Here is a 23585-nt window from a genome sequence, read left to right on the forward strand (position 1 = left end):
ATGTTGGGTTTAGTTGAATGTTTTTATGTTTAATATTGAGTCCAGTCTTTTTATGTCAGTGTTATTATGTGTTAACACTAGTCCATATGGATTATGGAGTAGAGAAGATCTCTCCATTTTTGTCTCCACTGATGGAGTAATAATCAACCCACCACCACAGTGTAATGAGATACATGTCGAGCTGAGTCATAAGCCACCGAGAGGATGCGCAGCTCCCTGTTGAGCGCTGTTATTAGGACTGCAGTCAGGCAGAGACATGCAATCCCTGGCAGCCATTTTAGAACGATTGTGTGTTGTGGTGAAGCATGACAGCATCTTCTTTCAGGTCTCTCCCTCTTGACTTCTTTCATTTTTAAAAATTAATGTGTGTGTGTGTGTGTGTGCGCGCGCGCTTTTTCCCATCATACGGTGAATTACTTCCAAACGTAAATTCACAATTGCTAATGATGGAGATTTAAAAACAGCTTTCTAGGTAAAAAAAAAAAGTTTTGAAGTTTTTCCAAACTTAAGGATTGCATCTCTAGGTCAGTGCAAAGTGCGCAGTTTTTCCATGCTGTTATAGGAATAAGTTGGTGAATAACGGTGCCTCCTAACGGTGGACTCGACTGCTCCTGTAACCAGAGCTATGAGTCCAAACAAAGTCACCAGGCCTCCATACCCACAGAGGCATCAACTGGCTGGAAGTCTGCTGCACCAGGTGCACACCACAATGGCGTCAGGTGATTGGCTGATTGCTCTCTGGCAGTAAGCGAGAGGATCTCTAACCTGTGACCTTTCTGACCCCTCCCCCCATGCTCCAGTTGACCACACTGGTAAGTCTGACTGCGTTTACAGCGCCCTCTGCATCAGGCCGCAACTTCAGGCCCCCCCATCAAACTCTTCCTTTTCTGAGTGATGACCCTGATTTTTCTTGCTGTTTTTGTAGAGGAAATTTTAGAAATGTGTTTAGTTAATAATCAAAAAGAAAAAAGGAAATAAAAGGAATGAAAGAAACGTATAATTCGGCTTGTCAAGACGACCACAGTCTGTGTCAGATGCTTCTCACCCTCTTAGCTGCATGTACCTTCTGGTCATTGTTCAAACAGGTATTGATCAGAACTACGATTTGGGAGAGATGAGCAAACCTTTGGCCAGTATCAATGTTTTAAACCCTCAGTAAACTTTACAGTAAAGCAGAAAAAGTTTAGCTGTGATAATCCCCTGAAAACATTTTTGCTAAAACACCCATGGTCCCACAGTCCTATTTTTACCCACAGGCTTGTTATAGATGGCAGGTTCAGCACTTTCATACAGTGATTCTGTGCGGTCTGCAGTCACTTTCATGTGGTTGTACTGCTGTCACGTGGAGATGGTCTGCTTGTGGTTATTCCTTTCATGGCCTCTAGGTGCCACTTTCTGCACAGTACCGATCTCAGCCAGTGACTGTTGCCCGTGGTCTGCAGTACATGCCCCGGAATGCTTCTCTTGAGATGAGAGATGTTCTGTCAGGAGAACCCTGAGTAGGTTCTGTCAGGAGAACCCTGAGTAGGTTCTGTCAGGAGAACCCTGAGTAGGTTCTGTCAGGAGAACCCTGAGTAGGTTCTAGAACAGACTGCTGTTATGCCTTTGCTTTCCATTCTGTGTTTTTCTGTCTGTCTATTGTTTGTGAGACACACTGATTGATATATGTGTGGGTTTGTGTGTGTGTGTATGTATATATATATATATATATATATATATATATATATCCTTTTTCTTGTGTGCTGCTGTGGATAGAGAGTAATTATTTTCATGATTATCTTTCAAATTTTAATCTTTCAAATTAGTCTAATAAGTTTAGAATGTTTCCACCAACAATTCTGGACTTCCCCAGAGGTTCCACTTCATATATAAAAATTATTATCATGAGATATCTAAATCTGTATACCATCCTTTTATTTTCTCAATCAAACCTCTTGGTGTAGACCGTATGACACGGTCGTATGACAGGATGGTGGGGTGTGTGTCTGAGAGAGTGAGAGAAAACGAATGAATGAATATGTGGTCGTTTGGCTACTTAAATCCTAGCTATTCCCTCCTAATACGAGCCTCCACTCAGGTGCCCGCATTGAGGAGTTCTTGTATGAGAAACTGGACAAGAAGATGCCGATCAGGATCACCAATGCGGAGCTGCTGGGACAATACATGCAGGATGCCGCCAAGGAGTTTGGCCCCAGCACACCTTATGGTAAGCAGCCCAGCACGACCCAGAAGTTGTCAGTGAGAAGGGGCATTAAACTGGTATCAAAACCTGTTTTAAATGGGTTATCAATGCAAACTATAATGCAGTAAATAAATGCCTGTTGATGATACGCTGTTGTTCAGAGACGATCACTAGAGGGCGCACTTGATTTTCCACTAGGAAGTAATGAGCTAAATGGGTGGATTTAGCTTCTTAAACATTCACCACCTATGTAGGAAGCATTTATTAATTTAACAGCAACTTTTAGAGGCTCTTAACTGAATGACTTAAAGGCCTTTTAATGAATCCCTGGTTCTTCCTCCTGGTTCTGTCTCAGAGTTTGTGCTTCACTATGGACCCAATGTGTTCTTTTGTTAATTCTGGTAGTGTTCCCCAGCCAAATGTATTTGGAAGCAGTTGCAGTTTGACCCATTGAACACTCTTTAAAAAAAACCCAAAAAAGACATGTCGCCAGGTTCGGTCAGGCATGATTCAGTTCATAGTCGAAACATATTTGGTCTGGTTCACAAAAGAATGTAGTTCTGTCTGCACATTATGACATCGTGTGAGCACATTACGACATTCTGTCTGAGACCCTCAGACGTCTCAGTCACACCCCTGATGCAATATATATGCCGGCAACATAGAACTTAAATAAACAGAATTGGGTGAAAGGTCATTGGGTATTCCTTTGATTTTTTTCTGATAAGGAAAATAAATAAACAGACAAAGGTGTTAAAATGGTTGTCTGCTACTTACAATACTTCAAAATAATTTTTATGTACCACTGTTTTAATTATTTTTAATGAAGTGGTATACAAAACAACAATGACAGGGTCAGCAACACAAACAATTCTGTTAATAATAATTTCTAAATGGCTACAATGGGACAATGCTGACACAAAAGAAACAAATACCTGAATGTTGTAGGTGGGGTCCACATTTCTGTGCCTCCGTATGAAGTGGGCTAGGCGGGGGTTTAGCATGCTCCTGCACAACTGCAGGAAATATCTAATCACTTCCACATTATTCAGTTAACAAAGGGGAGAAGATGAGACAACATTATTTTATTATCTTGGCGTGACTGTTAAAGGCCAAGAGAAAAGGTATTTCTTTCAAAAACATCAGGAATTTCCTGTCAGGGAAGTTTTGGGAAAAGAGGGACATTTGGTTGGTATTTCTCTCATCTGCATTGATACATCAACACACTCATTAAGGGAATCGATCATCTCTAACAACATCCTTGTTTTGTTTCACAACCTCATTATTCAGGAACAAGCTTAGCAATAGACATATTTAGCATGGCCAAAAGTTTTGAGAATGACACAAATATTATATTTTCACATGATCTGCTGCCCTCTGGTTTTTATGTGTGTTTGTCAGATGTTTTTATCACATACAGAAATATAATTGCAATCATATTATGAGTAACAAAAACTTATTTTTTAATAAACGTTTTTTTTAAATTAACTTTTTCAGTTAGAATGAGTTAATGCAGCAAGTCAATATTTGCAGTGTTGACCCTTCTTCTTCAGGACCTCTGCAATTCTCCGTGGCATGCTCTCAATCAACTTCTGGACCAAATCCTGACTGATAGCAGTCCATTCTTGCACAATCAATGCTTGTATTTTGTCAGAATGTGTAGGTTTTTGTTTGTCCGCCCGTCTCTTGATGATTGACCACAAGTTCTCAATGGGATTAAGATCTGGGGAGTTTCCAGGCCATGGACCCAAAATCTCTATGTTTTGTTCCCTGAGCCATCACATTTGCTTTATGGCAAGGTGCTCCATCATGCTGGAAAAGGCATTGTTGATCACCAAACTGCTCTTGGATGGTTGGGAGAAGTTGCTCTCGGAGGACATTCTGGTGCCATTCTTTATTCATGGCTGTGTTTTTAGGCAAGACTGTGAGAGAGCCAATTCCCTTGGTTGAGAGGCAACCCCACACATGAATGGTTTCAGGATGCTTTACAGTTGGCATGAGACAAGACTGGTGGTAGCGCTCACCTCGTCTTCTCCGAACAAGCTGTTTTCCAGATGTCCCAAACAATCAGAAAGGGGTTTCATCAGAGAAAATGACTTTACCCCAGTCCACTCCCTGTACCTTTTGCAGAATATCAGTCTGTCCCTGATGTTTGTTCTGGAGAGAAGTGGCTTCTTTGCTGCCCTCCTTGAGACGAGGCCTTGTTCCAAGAGACTCCGCCTCACAGTGCGTGCAGATGAACTCACACCTGCCTGCTGCCATTCCTGAGCAAGCTCTGCACTGCTGGTAGCTCGATCCCGCAGCTGAAACACTTTTAAGAGACGGTCCTGGTGCTTGCTGGTCTTTCTTGAGCGCCCTGGAGCTTTTTTGGCAACAATGGAACCTTTTTCCAATTTCAATGCATTTAAATATGCAATTCCAAAAATGAAGTTACTGGTATGACATAATTCTTACATGACACTGATACCTAGTGTTTAATTATTACCAATTGAATTTGTGTGTGTGTGTGTGTCTGTGTGCGTGCATCCATCTACAGGCAGCACTTTGATTACAGTAGGAGAGTATCAGAAGAGGATAGGAGCGGTGGAGAGAGAATTCATACAAGCATCTGCTCTCGGTTTCCTTAACCCTCTCCGGAACTTTCTGGAGGGCGACTGGAGAACCATCTCAGTGAGTTCTGCAAGTTAAACCATGTTTCACACTGAGTATGAGGTGAGCTTTAAGTGTTATTTGTTTCACATGATTCATCGAGTGATTCTTGTGAAAGATGCACATTTCTGAGAGCAGGTGTGGCCAGTGGTTTATTTTTTTTTATTATTTTCTTTTTAATTCTCTTTTTTTTTATCCATATTTTTTCTTTACTGGTAATGTGCCTGAACAAGTCACTTATCCGTCTATTCAGAAAGAGCGACGTCTGCTGGAGAACTTCCGCCTGGACCTGGACTCCTGCAAGGCACGTCTGAAGAAAGCCAAGCAAGCAGAGGCCAAGGCTGCTGTGAGTCTCTCACGCACTCGCTTCACTTGCGTCACGCCTCCTGATTCTGGCCCCGCCTCCTCACACTCACCCACGCACTCACTTCCAATTATGCAATCCGGTTTCTCATCACCACATGCCCTCGTGACTGGCTGACATGGCAGCAGCGAGCTGTCCCTCCGCTGGTGTGGTCCTGTCACTCGCTGGGTGGAGTGCGGTTAGGCACCACACCACTTGTGTGTGTGAGACAGCAGGGCTGCAGGAAGTGTCCAGGCGTTTGGGCGTCTGTTCTACGCTCATTCCTGGAACTCTTTAATAGTGAAGGAAGTTGGTCATTTAGGGCTTGCTAAGAGATTTTTCCCCATCTTTTTTTTTTTTTTTTAAGGGAGGAGCTTAACCTTTTTGGTATTACAGAGGCCCTTTTTTGCATGATTTGTATTTCCATGATTTTTACTGCCTACTACATAAATGTTTGGTGACTCATAAATTACCTCAGGGAACTGGAGCTTCAGGTATGAGCTCTGTTTACGGGGGTGGTAACAATAGGAATGTGTTCTTACTCAAGCTTTGGACAAGTTCCTGTTATTATATGGCCCACAGTGGCCACGCAATGGGACAACTGTGGAATATTAAATCTCTAATCTAGGGATTAACTAGTAAAGGCGAGCATTGAGAAATCACTGACTCATCTTTTTCTTTGTGTGTGTGTGTGTGTGTGTGTGTGTGTGTGTGTGTGTGTGTGTCTCAGTTTTTGTATGGACACCCGTGTGTATGTGTGCACATATGTGATGTAGTCTTTTACTTTCCCTGCCATATATAGATTAACATGTCTCTTTGTTGTCATTTGCACAGTGTGAGGGAGATGTGAGTACCAGTGTGTGTGTGTGTGTGTGTGTTTCTTTTTGTGAGAGACTAATCATTCCACTTCTTGTTTCTCTCTCATTTCCCCTGTTTTAACCTTTGCATTGACTTTCCCCTCTTTCCCAACCAGCATTGTGTTGTATACACTGGGCAAAAACAACCACCAGGCTGATTTTGGTCAAGCAGGGGTCACCGAGATGGCACACACATCTACCTTTTGCCTGTACTGGATGGTATCCTCTATACTGACCACTTGCATTTTCCTGAGTTCTGCTCTCAGTTGTGCCACTTGACTGTATACCATGATTCTTAGATACATGGAAAAGTGGGATGTTTGATATTTGAGATGTTCTAGCAGTTCCTAGACTGACATTTTTCAAAACTTCACCATGTTCAAAACTGTTAAATGTCCTTTTTGTTCCTTTTTGGGACTGCTGTGTCTGGACTCTGTATCTGGGCCTTTCAGACTTTGAAGGCCATGGTGTGGTCAAAGTGTCCATCTCAAGGTGTGCACCTTGTGCTACGACAGGAGGACCGTTTTGTGCTGCAGCATGTAAATGTGGTGTGCACAGTCAGTGTGAACATAATCACACCTACCTACCTACCTACCAACCAACCAACCAAAGAAACCAGTCAGCTAGCTCGTCTTTGCTTCTTACCTAGACCTTCTTGAAGTTGGACTCACCGGTGAACATATGCTAAAATGTTCTGGTTCCCTTCCATTGCATGATATGGTCTGCAGTGTTGCATTCAGGAAGTGCAATCATAATAGTGGAGTACTGAGGTCATAATGGGCAATTGGTGTGCGATCATAATAGATCAATTCTGGGTAAAGAGCTTTTGCTCCCGAGTGGCAAATCAGATCTCTTGGAGAGGCTGCGGTGCATGCCAACACATGTTCTCCCGTGGCTGTAGGTGCTCCCCAAATACAATCACCCAGGTGGAGCTCCTTTTCTCTTGCGTACTGTAGGCAATCATGCAGATGGTGATGGGATTCTAGGATGAAGTCATTCTGCACATTTCATTGAGCGGTAAATCTCCATGTGACATGATTTCACATACGTCACACACGGGAAAGTACAACTTGGCGGGGGGGGGGGGGGGGGGTGCACACACTCAATTACCAGATTTCGATGTCACATGCGTGTGCATGCGCGTACATGCGTCATGCAACTCACTGGCAGATTTTCGCCTGCCTTGCCAAACGAGGAGCAGGACGTTTATTGTCTTTTTTTTTTTTTTTTTTTTTTTTGCTGTTATTGACAGTTTCATGTCCCTTTTACTTTCTGCTACTGCCAGCTTTTTGATTATGAACTGCTGTTTGGCTGTGGACCTCAATTTTTCAGTTTGTCACTTGCCTCAGTCTGGGACCCTTTCTGTTTTGGTTTGGTGTTTTGAGGCCGTGTATGTAGATGCATGATTCTGTGTCATTCTCCCCTTCCTCCCTCTTCAGGCTGCACCTGATTTTCAGGAGACTAGACCCCGCAATTATGTTCTGTCTGCCAGTGCATCTGCGGTAAGAAAGCTGCAGAGAATATAGTCTCTCTCTCTCTCTCATACACACTCTCTCTCTATCTGTGTGTCTCTCTCTGCCTCTCTCTTGCTGTCTCGCCCTCCTTCAGATGGTTGCATTTCCACCCACTCTCACTCCAAAGTCCCAGACACCCGCAGACATTGCCCATGCTCTAAACAAATTCTTGTACTCCCACGCAATTTACTGTGATGGAAGAGCATTTGACTGGAAGGCCCAACATTCCGGCAGCCTGTTACTGGCAGCCTGTGTTTATAGGTACTGGGGCATAATCACATTACTGCTCTGATATCGCTTATTTATTATTATTTTGTTTATTTATACCATTTAGAGAAGAAGGAGTGCTTGTGAGTGCACCTTCATTTCTCTCCTCATTCCTGAACAAAACTGTCTAGATTATTTACAAAAAACTAAGAAAAACACAGAAAATCTTGTGAGATGGTATCATGGTAATGCGGGCATCCAAATCTAAACTGCCGTCTCTCTCTCTGGGGAGAAAAAAGAGAAAAAAAAAAAAAAAAACAAGCTAACGATTCCCAAATTATTATATAATTGTATATCAGTATCAGATTGTAGCTGCTGCTGTGTTCTGTTCAAGCAACTAGTGTGTGCATAGGGTGTGTGAAATCTATCTTGTCTTCTTAGTAGTATTGTGTAGGTATTATTAGATCATGGTTGTTGGTTGGTTAATACATCCTAGCCAAGCCTGTTGCATGACTCTGGATGTTAGGTGCAGGATTTATCATCTTCCTGTTTTATGTTAATTGTATATTATATAAAGGAAACACTCATATAAGACAAAAATACTTTGTGAAGATATGGAATGTTGTCCATCTTGAAGATCAAATTGATGTTACTTGTCATTATGCCCGGTGTTTTGTGGGAAATTTATCAGGAATGGGAGAAAATAATAGCTTTAACACTCATTTAATTTTATAATTCTAATTGAGATAGAGTGTGTGTGTGTGTGTGTTGTGTGTGTGTACATGTACAGAGGCACAGGCTAGTGAAGGGAGTGTGCTCTCCCTAGACTATTCTTGTTCTTGTTGGATTCCAGAATATGTATGATTACTAGCCTAATTGTTGAAGATGTGGGTTTACTGTTCTAGTTTTCCTGTGTGATGCATCATTTGGTACATAATCCTGAACCTCTTTGATGACTGCCTGTTGTGCAATGCTGATTTCCGAGGCCTTGGTAATTCAATGGCACCGAAACCACACTAAAAAAAGTAGTTCAGATGGCCTGTATCCAGTACTTTAAAATATTTTTTTATCTTACAACAGTATAAGTTATTTTACTGTTGTGGTGACCCACAAATTTTAAATGTTGTATCAGCCCGCTCTTATAACTAACCCAAACTGAACATACTGGATTAAATAAATTGAATTAATTAAATAAAGAATAAATTTAAAGTTCTGACAACTTATTAGTTAGCTAGCTATTATTTGGATGTTTTTCTCATTCGTTTGAATCCCCTGCCCCATGTTGCGGTTTGAGATGTTGCAACTTCTCAAAACGCAACATGCTTTTGGGCAAACCACAAAAACTGAAGAAAAAAAGTAAATCACCTTACTCGAAAGTAAGGTGATTGCTATATTAATTTCAAACATGTTCATGAGTCACAACAGCAGATTGCTTTTGTGTTATGATCATCTTCACCCTTTTATACACCATTAAGTCTTTAATAATGTAATGTTTGGAAGTTGGAGGCTGGATTCAAGTCCAAAAGTAATGGTAATTTATTAATAGACTAACAATCACTACTAACATAAACAAGTCAATGGAAAGTTGGAAATTTTCTAATGGAAAATACCCAAAGAACACTAACAAGATGTAGAAAAACATTAAGCATGACAAACATCTACATACGTGAAGTCATAAACACTAAGCATAGGTACATACAATAACCAACAAAGCAAATGACCAAACACAGGGATTAAATACACAGACTGAACGAGGAACAAAACAAGACACAGCGAGGAAACAATGATGGTGGGGCGGAGTTACAAATGACGGGGGCGTGGCAGGAGAATACATGGAAAAACCAAAACATAAGCACATGCATAATGAATTAGCATTTCAGGTATAGCTACTTTTTTTTTTAAATAACATGAATGTCCACGTGAGCAGAAATTTGTAAGCTCAGTAGTCATTTGTAGTCATTTTGATGAATTTGCTTTGCATATTTGCAGAGCATTTTTCCTTTGCAGTGCGATGAGCTTTCAGGGCCACCGTATAATACAGTTGACTGCATATACAGTAGTGATGGGCACAGTAGTTCTTTTAGATTAACTGAATCATTAGAATCAGTTCACTAAAAAGATTTGTTCAAAAGATTCATTCACCGAATCGTTCAGTGCTTGGCAGGACTCCAACCCACCTAACTGATACACGGCTGAACGGTTCATGTTTCAGTTTAGTTCACGGCCTCAGGGACCAGGAGACGAGAGTGTTGTAAAAAATTTATAAATAAAAAATATGCAACTAAATGTTGGGTTTATTATAGGAAATATAAATCACATTACAAATACAGTAATTCGTTGTTTATCACATTCTGGAGATTCCAGAACCACCCGCAATAACCAAAAATCCGCAAAGTAGAAACAGTATATTTATTTAAGTATTTGTACACTATATTAAGGCTTTATAAACTCTCTCCACACCTTTACGTTACATAAACCTTTCACATTCCCTTAATAACCATTTCCACACTGTTCTCTGCATGTGTGCTTGTCCAGCGAGCAACCAGTCGTGTTGTTTACAATTTCATGTAGGCGAGTATCGTCTCAGGCAAGTGATGCTGGTTCTCGTGTCCGAGAGTAAATATGCACTATTTACTGTAATTCATATTATTTTATTATTTATAACATTCCTTTATTGTCAAAATTCATACTTATAATATATTTTATACATTTTGGGATTTTGCCATGTAAAAAAATAATTTTTTCTGCCGATCGGAATTCGCAGACAACCGACAAAAAAGCGAAGATCCGCAAATTATTTTTCCCCATTAATATCTTACAAATGAGTGAATTTGCAAAAGCTGATGCACGAAGTGGCGCGGGATCACTGTAACATAATACAAAAAATAAGTATTAACTAACCTACAACTTTGAGTGCAAAATAAATATTAAATTAAGAGCAAAATTAAGATAAAAACTGTACATTCAGAAGAAAATATCAACTTAAATATGCAATCAAAAAGAAAATGTGAGTGGCAGCGCAAATGTGAATCATGTCCCAATAGTTCTCTGGGTGGCAGCGCGAATGTGAATCACAGTGACAGTACATTCATCGAACGAATCAGAGAATAAACGAGAGCCCTCAGTTCAGTGAACGAATCAGAGAATGAACGAGAGCCCTCAGTTCAGCGAACGAATCAGAGAGTGAACGAGAACCCTCAGTTCAGCGAACGAATCAAAGAGTGAACGAGAACCCTCAGTTCAGCGAACGAATCAGAGAATGAACGAGAGCCCTCAGTTCAGTGAATGAATCATTGAGCACGCACAATTCCTTCGCAGTGCGAGTCTCCGCCTCTAGATTCGTGGGTGATTCGGTGATTCACAGACCACACAGCAGTTCCCCTGCCTGCTTGCACGGTCGCTGCTAAGCTCAACTACTGAACTGAGAAAGGAGCGAATCAGCTGAGGAAGTGATTCGATTCAGTACATTCATTTGAACGAATCATTCGCGAACCACACAACACTAATATACAGTTGACTTCCTTCTCAATAATGTCAGTCTTTCTGAAGAAAGTAAAACAAAATAAATATTAGATGCATGATATTCTGTACTGCTTTTTCATATCACATTGTACTCAATGTATTATGTCATGTCAAAACCTTTGGTGTCGAGGAAACCATAAATATGTCCCAATTAGTATATTAAGGGTAAATGCAGGGTTGCCAACCAGAGGTGGGGACTCGAGTCACATGACTTGGACTCGAGTCAGACTCGAGTCATTAATATTAAGACTTTTGACTTGACTTGAAAAAATATTCAGAGACTTAGACTTGACTTGGACTTTTACACCAATAACTTGGGACTTGAATTGGACTTGAATCTGTTTACTTGTAAAGACTTGATTTTTTTTTACCCCAAATCTAAATTTTAAAACGCATATTAATATTTATAAAGTGCGCCCCATTAATTTCATTTCCGTCCTTCTGACACAGACCGGTCGAGTTTTGTGACCACAGGGGGCGCTATTTCACAGTTTCTGTTCAGAGGCACAAACGCTTTACGAATGCTACGTAAACTACACTGATGCACTTTCTTTACTCGTTTTGTTGGTGTCCACGAGCCAAAATATGACAGATGTTTATATTTACATTTATCGTCTCTTAATTACATAAATGTACTTAAACAAGATTTACCATCCCCTCACCATTGCAGCCAACAAAGAAATCATGAATGGGATGTACAGGTGAGCCTTTTTAACTGGGGTCACCAATTCTGACGGCAGCCATCAGAATATGTGACCCCACTGAATCTCCGGGTAACAATAGTAGCCTACACCGTGACCCCACAATAACAGAAAACAATGAAAAAATAACCCTAACCTTTTATTAGTCTATATTTAAACATTTTATCCAAATGTTTAGAATAACCATTCGTAATGACAGCATCTTGCTTTCGATGAAGCTTGCTATTTTCGTGTAAAATGATGTAACGAAACATTCTTGTTTAAGTACATTTATGTAATTAAGAGAAGATAAAATGTAAATGATCTGTCATCTTTTGGCTGGCGGACACCAACAAAACGAGTAAAGAAACGCATCAGCGTAGCATTCGTAAAGCGTTGGTGCCTGTAAAAAAAAAAAAAAGACTCGAAAGGACTTGAAATTCCAAGTTTCAGACTTGGGACTTGACTTGACGGTTACCTGTCTTGACTCGAGACTTGACTTGAGTTGACTGTCTTTGCTTGAGACTTGACTCGGGACTTGAGGATAAAGACTTGGACTTACTCGAGACTTGCAAAACACTGACTTGGTCCCACCTCTGTTGCCAACTCTCATGCAATGAGCGTGAGACACACACATTTGACTGTCTTCACACGCCATTCATCCGATTTCTCACACTGAAAAAAAATCTAGTCTATTTATCTCTGATCCAGTGGCACAGCTAGATATTTTTTCAAGGGGCGGCCAAAGGGTGACCAAGGCTTTATCAGAGGGGTCCATATGGGGCAGTCATGTCCTGGCGGTTAGGGAACTGGTCTTGTGACCGGAGGGTCGTGGGTTCGATTCCCAGACAGGCCATGACTGAGGTGCCCTTGAGCAAGGCACCTAACCCCAACTGCTCCCCGGGCTAGGGCTAGGGCTGCCCACCGCTCTGGGTATGTGTGATCCACAGCCCCCTAGTAATCACTAGTGCGTGTGTGTGTGTTCTGACTGCACAGATGGGTTAAAAGCGGAGGACAAATTTCGATTGGGGTGTATTCAAACAAACACGTGAAAGCTCCGGGTGGAGCGCGAGCACCCACAAACAACACTCGCGCTGACACGAAACTTTAGACAAAGACGAGCACAAGACACTGCGCGAACGCACATTAAATAGGTGATTAACACAGACCCTCGTGATCTCGAGACAAGGCACAGGTGCGACTATGAACACGCTGACAAACGACCCACACCCACGGAACTACAAATATGGACATAACGACACGACCCACACGAGCTGCCGGGATCACCGGGGCTTCAGCCCTCGACGTCTCCATCGGCTCCTCTTCATCCGAGACGCTCTGGTCCAGTGACATGGACTCCTCTGAGGCGGGATAGTGTGCCCAGCTCATGCTGCCTCCATCTGACGGGGCACAAGAGACTTCTCTGCCCAGCAGACACCCCTTCTCCTTTAGCACGGTGTCCGCTGAGCCCATCGAGGCGTTGTCTTCTCTCTGGGGTTAGGTGGACCGGCGGTGTGGGACTGGTCTCTTTCTCCTCGTCCGAACATACAGAGGAGGGAGTGCTCTCCTCTCTGGATTCGTCACTCCCGAACTCAAATTCGGGGGGGGTGAGGGCAGAGGCGCCTACACCTAACATAAACGGCTCACTGGTCTCCTCCTCCTCCTCGGGGAAGACCAGGAGCGGTGCGCTCCTCTCCTCCAACTCACAGCTGCCCACAGCCCTGGGTGGCAGTTCCACGGACGCGTGGGGGTGTCTCTCCTTCCACACGCATACCGCGGATTGGCGGAAGTGTTCCGCCGTCTCTGCGTCCACTGTTTCCCGAGCCGCGCAGAGCATGTATGTGCAGCCTGGTCCTGCTTCATGGTCTGCTCGGTGACGGGGGCTTCGCGACGCCGCACCGGGGAAGAGCCGTGGTGACGCCGGCTTTTCTTCTTCCCCTTTGGTGCATGCTTGGCGTATCCGGGCATCTGTACGGCTCGTCTTTCTGTAACAGCGGGTGTAGGAGGCAGGCACCACGACATTATCGGTGAACATGGAACGTTTATTCAAACAAACACGTGAAAGCTCCGGGTGGAGCGCGAGCAGCCACAAACAACACGCGCGCAGACACGAAACTTTAGACAAAGACGAGCACAAGACACTGCGCGAACGCACATTAAATAGGTGATTAACACAGACCCTCATGATCTCGAGACAAGGCACAGGTGCGACTACGAACACGCTGACAAACGACCCACACCCACGGAACTACAAATATGGACATAACGACACGCAGACGACATAGCGGCACGCCTACAGGGAAGGGTCCGGAGCTGTGACCGTGACAGTTACTAGTTCACTCTGGCGCCAATCACTCTGGCGCAGCATAGAGGAAACATATAACCATATAATAATTAATGTGTCCATTTGACACATATACAACCCCTCCCCCCGCCCCCCAATCAAATCTCACTCCAAGTGATTTTGAAAAGTTGGCAACCCTGTAAATGGATACAAAACTGTGCAAAGCTATGATGCACAGAAACTTGCCATATCACTTAACTAAAAGATATGCTTTAAACTTATGTGCATTGCAACAAAATGCATATTTTCAGAATACATCCTAGAAATGTAAAAAATATTGGGGGGGGGGGGGGGGGGGGGGGGGTTATTATGCTTCAGAGAACGTTAACACCAACTCATTAAGAAAAACTGTCTAGCTGCTGTAAGTTTATTCTTGTTTACCGACCTTCAATAGCCACAAAATTAAGAATTAATCTTATTGCGCAAAACGTGTGGGTTATAAAATGTTTGTAATGGATGTAACGCGACATATAAAAGACTTAAACTAGCTAGCTGACAGCGTGGTTAGCTCACTAAATAGCCGACTAACTAACAAGCTAGCTAGCTAAAAACGTTTTACCTGCGACAGCTGCAAAACGGGCAGAGTTGGTCGTATTACAAAAACAAAACAATTTTGCTTTTCTTTGGGCCTTGACTTTGAAGCCATTGCATCAGCGCACAGAGCAATATATTGAACTGTCTGCAAATGATGGGGGATTTCAGCAGGGGATTTCAACCGGTGGTCCTCGGCAGCAATGGTGTTGGTCCGTGACATGCTATCCAGTTTAACTAGCCTACTGAAAATGCTTTTTGAAAATTATTGTATTAAAAAATCTAAACTATTCTCACTCACACATTGACACCCAGTGGGCTGCAGGCTACAGCTTAGTCTGAATTATGGTCCTTGTGGCAGAACCAGTTGGAAACCCCTGGTGTAGAGCTTCAGCAACACACCTATCATCACTGTTCAAAAGGTTGCCCCTCTAAGGAATGTATTGTCCCTCAAGCATCTGTTAAACCCCACAAAGGAGTGAAAGGGGCAACAGGCAACCTGCATCTCTGGTTAACAAGTTAGTAGTTGTTCTCTTGCCACGCTGCTGATCTCCCGAAAGTGTAGCGTCTCTGTTGTGAGCTCCTGCTACTGGTTTCTTCTTCTAATGTGACATTATAGCCATGGTGCTGAATAGCTAATGTCTCCTCTCTTGTCTGTTGTGCTGCGTGTGACCAGCTGTGGAGTGAAGAGGTGGAAAAAGTGAGTATGCTGGAAACGAGGGGAAATATAGAGTTCATTCGCTTTTTCCAAGTGTAAAGGATTACACAGGATCTTATTATTGTTTCATTAATATAAAAAAAGACATTGGTTTATAAAATAAGGAAGTGTATTGTGGATGTATTGTCTGTGTGTTTATGTACATGTTCGTGCATGTGTGTATGCGCGCACATCAGGCCGAGCAAGAACTGCGAGTGGCTCAGACAGATTTTGACAGACAGTCCGAGGTTACCCGCCTCCTTCTGGAAGGCATCAGCAGTACTCATGTAAGCTGCATTTTTACACCTTCGTGTCCATAACACAAAACGCAATGGAAACCGTAATGGCCACAATGACTTTTAGTCAATATTGACTTGTTGTATCTCACCTGCTTTGGGACTTTCCATTCCAACTGGTGTTTTTATGTGCTTTAGATTTTGATTACTTGCCTACAATACTACTTTCTTGGAAACTAGCTTTCCTTTCATTAAATAACCAACCCAGTGTAATTTCGGTCAGTTGCTGATATCATATGCTACGTCATGTGAGATCTTTCATTAATATATGTTGTGTGTGGGATTTTGTGGTTATTAGTTCTGAAAGATTTACAGAACAGTTTACAGACATGACCTTTTATTTCTACATCCAATTCCCCCAACCTGTCTCGTTACTCTTTTTTTTCTTATTGGTTTCTCTCTCTGTGTCTCCCCCCCTCAGGTGAATCACCTGCGTTGTCTGCATGAGTTTGTGCAGGCCCAGGTGGCCTACTTTGCCCAGTGTGCTGTGCACATGCAGGATCTGCAGAAGGAGCTCAGCAGGTGAGTGTCATCCCACTATGAGAGGCAGGGCAGGACAATCCACTGGAGAAAACAACCCATCTCCTTTACGCAACGTAGCAGTTTTGCTGCAGACTGCTAAACTACAAAATGGTTGAGTCAGGATACAAGTTGGGGCCATGTTGATTACAGAACTTATAAAATATATTATTTTTGAAAAAAAAAAAAAAAAATGAGAAAATAAGAAATATGACTTGCCATAGAAAAAACTAGGCATTTCTTGAGGTAGTTGTTTAAATATAGATGAACAGTTTAAGTTTACTACTGTAAAGGTCAGAAGATGGCAGAGCAGAGCTTCTAACACACCAGCTTGTGGTTGCCGTGGAGGTGTCCGTGGTAAGAGTGCAACCCCGGAATGTCTGCGCAAAGATGGAATCTCCATCTTTCACTGAAGGTCTTGAACGGGTGCCAGTTCTTGAATAGGTGCCTTTGAATATTACCCATGATTCTTTCAGAGTATAATTCATCTTAGAATTTTTTGTAGATCATTATAGGCTCAATTTCCTCTAGTTGTTAGGAATATTATGTAATATGATTCATCCATATCCATGATTCATCAGAGGGTGTTTGTTTAGAGATGAGAGTTTAGAGATTTTTGTTGGACAAAACAGTTGAGCAATAGCTAGAACTTAGCTAGCTCTGGGAAGGTATGAGATGGGAGAATTTCACACTGACATATTTTTTGCTGTGCGACAATTGAAACCACTTCCCCTCTCTCCCTGTTCCCCTGGCCTTCAGCGCAAATGATGATACGTGAGTAACTTCCTTCCTCTTGCTCTTGCTTTCTCAAAGAGTGGGGCGCATGGGTATTGCAGGTGGGGCGCAAGCAATTGGAAGAAATGAACCTTTTTAAGCCTGTCGTTTTAATGCCTGTTCGGTTTTCATAAGTCCCGGATGTTTAAAACGTTCGCTGCTGCCGCCTCCCGTCAACAAATCACGTTCGCCACCCCCCCCCCCGCCCCCCCCCCCCCCCCCCCCCCCCCCCGTCAACAAATTACGTCTGCGTTATTACGTGGCGAATAAGGTGGCAGGAGCAAATAAAGTGGCTTATTAGGGTATATAACAATCTGACAGTAACAACACCCTCATTCTATACTTTCAGTGTACTGGGCATTTTTCCAAACAATTTATTTATTTTATTATTATTTTTAGTAAAAATTATTTTTTATTAAAGGTAAAAAAATTTACTGTACTTTATTATGTTGGCAATCACAGATCATTATTCCTGTCCACTTTTACGTTTCGTTGTAAACTTAAAAAAACGTGTATTGTGTTACTTAAATAACATTTAAAGAACATTTTGATCTTTAAACGGTAAAAGTCTTAAGGGAGAATTTATTGTATTTATATTTCCTGGTCGGAAAACGTAAGCGACACGTGTTAGCTTAACGACCAATTGAAATGTGATGAATTTAAACCAATGAAAAGAAACTATGGACGGTGGGAGGAGTTGGATCTAAGATCCAGCTCCACCCACTGGACTTTTGCTTCTGCAGCGACGGGTACTTGATTCGTTCGTGGGGCATGGAATTTTCCCTTCTTCTGAGGTGGGGAATGATAGAAAAAGTTTGAGAACCACTGCTATAGAGGAAGCCTGATGTGAAGCTTTAAAATTTAAGATCCAATTATTCCTATTTAAACAACAAACAAAAACAACAATAATAATCTTTGTGTACAGCACCTTTCATACATACCTGCAACTCAAAGTGCTTTACAGAATAAATAAAACAAAACATTAAAAGAAAGCAAAGATAAACAGGAAACAAGCATAAAATAATATAATGAAATTACAAATTATTAAAATAATAGACAAAATAATGTAAAAAATAAATAAGATGGCAAAACTATTAAAATAATTAGAACAGACATAGAATGTAATTAAGTAATCAAATAACCAAATCATTTACCATTAGAGTTTCTTAACTAAATGCAGATCTAAACAGGAAGGTTTTGAGACTCCTCTTGAAGCTGTAACTCCTCTTGAAGATGAAATGTCTCTGAGCTCATCAGGAAGAGAGTGGCTGAAAGCACCCTCGCCAATCTTTAATCAGCTTTTAGGAATCACCAGTAGATTACTGTTTGAAGATCTGAGAGAGCAACATAGTAATTACGCCCATTTAGATACAATCTAAACCAGTCTAAGACTAAGCCACTAAGGCCTACCCAGCTCTGTAGTTAATCAAGAGGTATTTCATGATCAGCAATGTCAAAAGCAGCAGAAAAAGGACTGAGAGCTGGCCTGCATCTTTATTCCGACTCAGGTCATTTACTACCTTAACTAGTGCTGTTTCAGTGTTGTGTAGGGCTCTGAAACCAGACTGAAAAGTGTAATTTATTTGGTTTACTTAAATATAATCATTCAACTGAGTTGACACAACTTTTTTCAATGATTCTGCCAAGAAAAGGAAGGTTAAATATAGGTCAATAATTATTGAGAATTGTGTGATCAAGATTTCTATTCTTTAGTAGTGGTTTAACCACTGCAGTTTTAATTGCACTGCAAGGAGATTTAGATGTGTGGTATTTTGCATGCAATGTTTTGTGTTCAGTCTTAATATTTCTTTTCAGCTGAATAGATGACATGCATTGATTGGTTTTCTGTGAAACGTCTAGGTTCCCCAACGCTTTTGTTGGAAACCCCTCCATGTCAACGATCGTGCCGGGCTCCTCCCCCCAGTCTACAACCGCTCCACCCGGGGGCTCACCACCCAGCCGTACTTCTGCCTCCCCAGGGCCACTCGACCCCGTTGTCACCCTGAAAATTGGGGAGGTAAAGCCCCCTGCCACAGGCACGCGCAAGGCCAAGGTCCTGTACGACTACGATGCAGCAGACACAAGCGAACTTTCACTGCTAGCTGATGAGGTGGGCTAACCGTGTGTGTGTGTGTGTGTGTGTGTGTGTGGCTGTGTGGCTGTGTGTGTGTGTGGCTGTGTGGCTGTGTGTGTGTGTGTGTGTGTGGCTGTGTGTGTGTGTGTGTGTGTGGCTATGTGTGGCTATGTGTGTGTGTGGCTGTGTGTGTGTGTGGCTGTGTGTGTGTGTGGCTGTGTGTGTGTGTGGCTGTGTGTGTGTGTGGCTATGTGTGTGTGCCTGTGTGTGTGTGTGTGTGTGTGTGTGTGTGTGTGTGGCTAGGTGTGTGCATGTGTGTGCGTGTCTGACAGTCACTCAGGCATGGATGGAGTTTTATTGATTTAGGTCCTTTTTCATTCACGTACATGCTTGTTAGTGTGGTTTGATGACACATTCTATTTACTCAGAATAAAGCGGCATGGCTATGTCAAAACCATGTCAAAATGCCAACAAGCACATCTTTGAAATGATACCCATCTTCACCTACCAAAGGCATGTCTTTAAAGTATAGTTAAACAAAAGTCGTATTTACTACTGTAAACCATAAACATTGTAATGCAGTGCAATGCTGTGGAAGAACATATGTCTGTGGTTCAACTGCTAATCATGATGCTCTCTAGCAGAAAATAAAGTGACACCTACAAATCACAAGCAGATGTGGTGTTCACCCCGCACCTGCGTCTCCGATGGTTCCACTTCATATTACAGTAGACAAATACGGAAAATCAGAAACTTGGATAAGGACTCACGTCTTTCTAAAATTTATATTCTAAGGTGCAAAAATGAAACACCTGAAAATATGAAAAACTAATAAAATCCAATTTTTCATTTATTTTACCAAATGAAAAAGTAAATAATTGTGTTTTACATCCAATTTCTCATTTTTCAATTTTGCTTCAACAAGTCTGAAAACTGAAGTGATAAACATGGACCATTAATGCATATATTCTTCCAGTTTGTTATATAACTACTCGTCCCGCACCTTCCCTCGTGAACCTCAGCGCCACTCTGGACATGGCCTTGAAGTGCAAGGGAGACCTGATATGTGCGCGTCTGCTTCAGGAAACCAAGGAAAAGGTGTTGGCTCTAGAAGTTCTATGAGCCGCGAGGAGAACAAACCTAGCCAGTCAGTGAGGGTCTCCTCCTCCCTGTTGGACAAGTTGCCTAAGGGCACAGAGGGCGTGATGACGCTTGCCACCGGAATGATGGAGCCTACCTCTCCGGAGAACAAATTTGGGGAGGAGGATCCGCCCCCCTCTCACTGCTCTGCGGACAGCACGGACGAGCTGGATACAGAGGCCGGTCCCCCTCCGTCGTTGTACTCAGAAAACGCAGAGTGTTACGAGGGGTAGGAGGTAAGTCTACCGCCGTCTGGGTACTCTGCGGAGACGGTGATGTTCCGGGGTGGAACTCCCAGCCTGTCCCCTTTTGAAGTGCTTGTTTGAAAGAAGCGGAGAGGCTCCCACCATTCCCAAGTCCTGCCACAAGGGGCAAAGCCTCCAGGAGGAGGAGGTCCCTCTTTGCACAGAGGGCAGCACCCCAGATAGCACCGGCATGAGGAGCTACTTCTCCTCAGAGGAAGAGGAGATCCTGCACTCCTGCAGTGCTCAGTGCAGGCGCTCCCACTGCGCCTAATGCTGCCGCATGCCCTCCCAGAGCGCAGAGGAGCAAAGCGAATCCCGGAGGGTCCACCCCTGAATCCCGGAGGGTCCACCCCTGAATCCCGGAGGGTCCACCCCTGAATCCCGGAGGGTCCACCCCTGAATCCCGGAGGGTCCACCCCTGAATCCGGAGGGACATCGCCGGCGATGCCCACTGCAGCCCCAGGAGTGTTCTCTCCACTTGCCGCCATGCTACAAGCGGGGCGCCTGGGGAATATGCTTCCATTAGTGACTGTGCTAATGGTTGTGTCCCGGTGTTTCTACCCAATCACTTTTTCCGTTTTGTGTGTTTCATGTTTAACGTGCCTGTGTATGTTTTTGTGACGTCCTGTTCCTGTCAAACGTTTTTTCCCCTGTCTTCCTAGAGAGGATGTGCTGAGCTGTTTTGTGGTAGACTCCTCCCGGATGCGTGTGATTCTTGCGGCCCTGGACCTGCCCGTCGGTGTGGGTCTGGGGCTTCACAGCTTCTCTGGGCACTCCGGGAGGATTTGCCCCTGGTGGGGGGGTCTGTCACGTTACAGCGCAGGGCCCCTCCCCTTGGGCTTGTGCATACGTTGTCTATGTCTTATATATGTATTTTCTGTGGGTGTAGTTGTTTGTGTATGTGTTCACGCATCTCGTAAAATCGAATGTGTTACACGCGGTGCTCGTTCTGTGTCAAGTATATATTGTGTGAGTCAGTTCTGTCCTGTGTTTCATTTTAGTTGTTTGCTATTTTTAATAGCCATTGTTTACACAAATAGACTGCGTTTATATGATTACTCGTCCCAGCATCCTGCCTAGACCTTGCACATTACATTGAGATGTTTATATAAAGCCACTGTATGACTCATGTATTTATCTAGAATGTGTTTACACATCTGGAATGCTTTCATCTGGAACACATTTCTAATATGCCATTACTAAAAATAGACATAAAAGGATATGATGCATGTATATGGTTTTAAAACAAAGCTTAAAAAGCATTTAGGTATCTGTGTAATTACCATTATCTTTTAAATAAACATTACCCTAACTGTAGTGTACACATCCTCATGCAATATCAGAGACACCTATTAATAGCAGATTTCCCATCTTGCCACCAGTCACTTGACCATCAGTGGAATTGAAGGAAGAACAACAACAACAAAAAAGTGCAAAAATGTTTGGTGTCTGACACTTGCTACTTTAGGTTTGAGGCTAATGTACATAAGAAGGAGTGTATTTGTGATAAGTGAAAAGTTTAAATCACCACCTATTCCTTTAACAGAATTACCAACCTGAATTCACAGGCATGCATATCAGACCTGACGGTGTATTTGTTTTCTTCCTCTTTGTCTCCTTTCAGCTCATCACAGTGTATACAGTGCCAGGTATGGACCCAGACTGGCTCATTGGGGAGAGGGGCAATCAGAAGGGCAAGGTGCCGGTCACATACCTGGAGCTTCTGAGCTAAACACACACACACACACACACACATACAAAATTATGCTGATGCCCATGGAGTTTAACCCTGTAGTCCTGTTGTAATCTGGTTCCCCAGAGGTGAGCACAAGTATGATGACGTATTGCAAGAATGTAATGGAAGATGTGTATGAGCAAGTATTCACACTGACCGAAACACTTTGAGAGATTAATGAATGATTTTGTTTTGTATTGTTCTTTGATTCTTTTTTAATTTTAATTAAAATCAACACATCTAGCTACTCCCTAAGTAAGTCATTTTCACTGGAGACACTAATAAGTCTCATGGCAATGTTTAAAAAGATGTCTGTGACACCTGCCAATGCACAACATAGAGCTCGATACATTACACAGACAGGTGGCTATAATTTCCTTAATTAGTCTTACGTTTAGATTTTTGTTTGTGTTCCTTTTGTCATACATTTCTCTGGTGTAGGATGTACCCCACTGCCAATCTGTTTTATGTAATAGATCCTGTTAAACATAGGCCTGTGTCTTTGTGTTGTTTGTGTGTTTTGATGAATATCACTGTCAAGAGTCAAGAGAAACCTACAAAGGGAATACAGTGGTGAGCTGAAAAAATAAAGAACTGGATATATCGATTTAAAGACAAAGATAAACTCAAATCAGAGAATTTGCACTGGTGACAGAATTTATTGCAAGACTAGATTCAGTCTGGTTGAATTTGATGTTGAATTTGAGCATTCAATGCAGCCATTAAGCAAACCTGCATGTGTCTGATATCTCAGCACTTCATAATGTTTTTTTAAGTGACATCGGCAACTTTTTTTCCCCTTTCACATAACCATCACCTGCAAGTTGGTCCCTATGCAGACGAGTAGGTGATACGATCACATTAGGTGTTGTGATGGAGTTGTTTGTGGTGATGGCGTTGGAGGTGTTTGTGTGCATTTGTGTGATTTTTTTTTTTTTTTTTTTCATTGCTTCAACCTAGAATATGATTTATGGTGGCACAAAACTTGACATTTTGGTTTTCTGACAATTCATGGCAGGAGTTTCTTTGTTTGAATTCAGTGTGGATGTAACTTTGGCAAGAGATTTGGCTGTGTGATTTACAAGACAGGTGTGTAAGTATTACTTGGGTCCAATTATATGTGATATTTTCTCCAGGTATTTGCCTGTAAACACAGTTCCTCTACCCTGTTTTAACTGTTCTTGCATTCATCTGTGTAATCGATGCTTGTTTCAAAAATAAGCAATGGATATTGAATGAATGATCCTTGAACACAATAAATATAGCTTTATTGAAA

The 23585-nt window shown here is 42.4% G+C and overlaps 1 protein-coding gene across 5 annotated transcripts in view; it reads left to right on the top strand.

Annotated features, from left to right (window-relative positions):
• sh3glb2b (SH3-domain GRB2-like endophilin B2b) overlaps positions 1–23585 on the top strand; it is a 28692-nt gene extending 5107 nt beyond the window's left edge. Inside the window, exons 3-12 of one of the 5 annotated variants that reach the window (XM_077011765.1) lie at positions 2078–2206; positions 4719–4852; positions 5085–5177; positions 7471–7533; positions 15506–15529; positions 15724–15813; positions 16244–16344; positions 17101–17115; positions 18976–19225; positions 22199–23585. In XM_077011765.1, coding sequence (XP_076867880.1) covers positions 2078–2206; positions 4719–4852; positions 5085–5177; positions 7471–7533; positions 15506–15529; positions 15724–15813; positions 16244–16344; positions 17101–17115; positions 18976–19225; positions 22199–22306 — 1007 coding nt within the window. In that variant the 3' untranslated portion in view covers positions 22307–23585. The remainder of the gene's footprint in view (positions 1–2077; positions 2207–4718; positions 4853–5084; positions 5178–7470; positions 7534–15505; positions 15530–15723; positions 15814–16243; positions 16345–17100; positions 17116–18975; positions 19226–22198) is intronic. The other 4 variants (XM_077011767.1, XM_077011768.1, XM_077011766.1 and 1 more) reach the window with 4 other exon arrangements.

The sequence above is a fragment of the Brachyhypopomus gauderio genome, chromosome 7 (assembly GCF_052324685.1).
Source record: "Brachyhypopomus gauderio isolate BG-103 chromosome 7, BGAUD_0.2, whole genome shotgun sequence".
Taxonomy (NCBI): domain Eukaryota; kingdom Metazoa; phylum Chordata; class Actinopteri; order Gymnotiformes; family Hypopomidae; genus Brachyhypopomus; species Brachyhypopomus gauderio.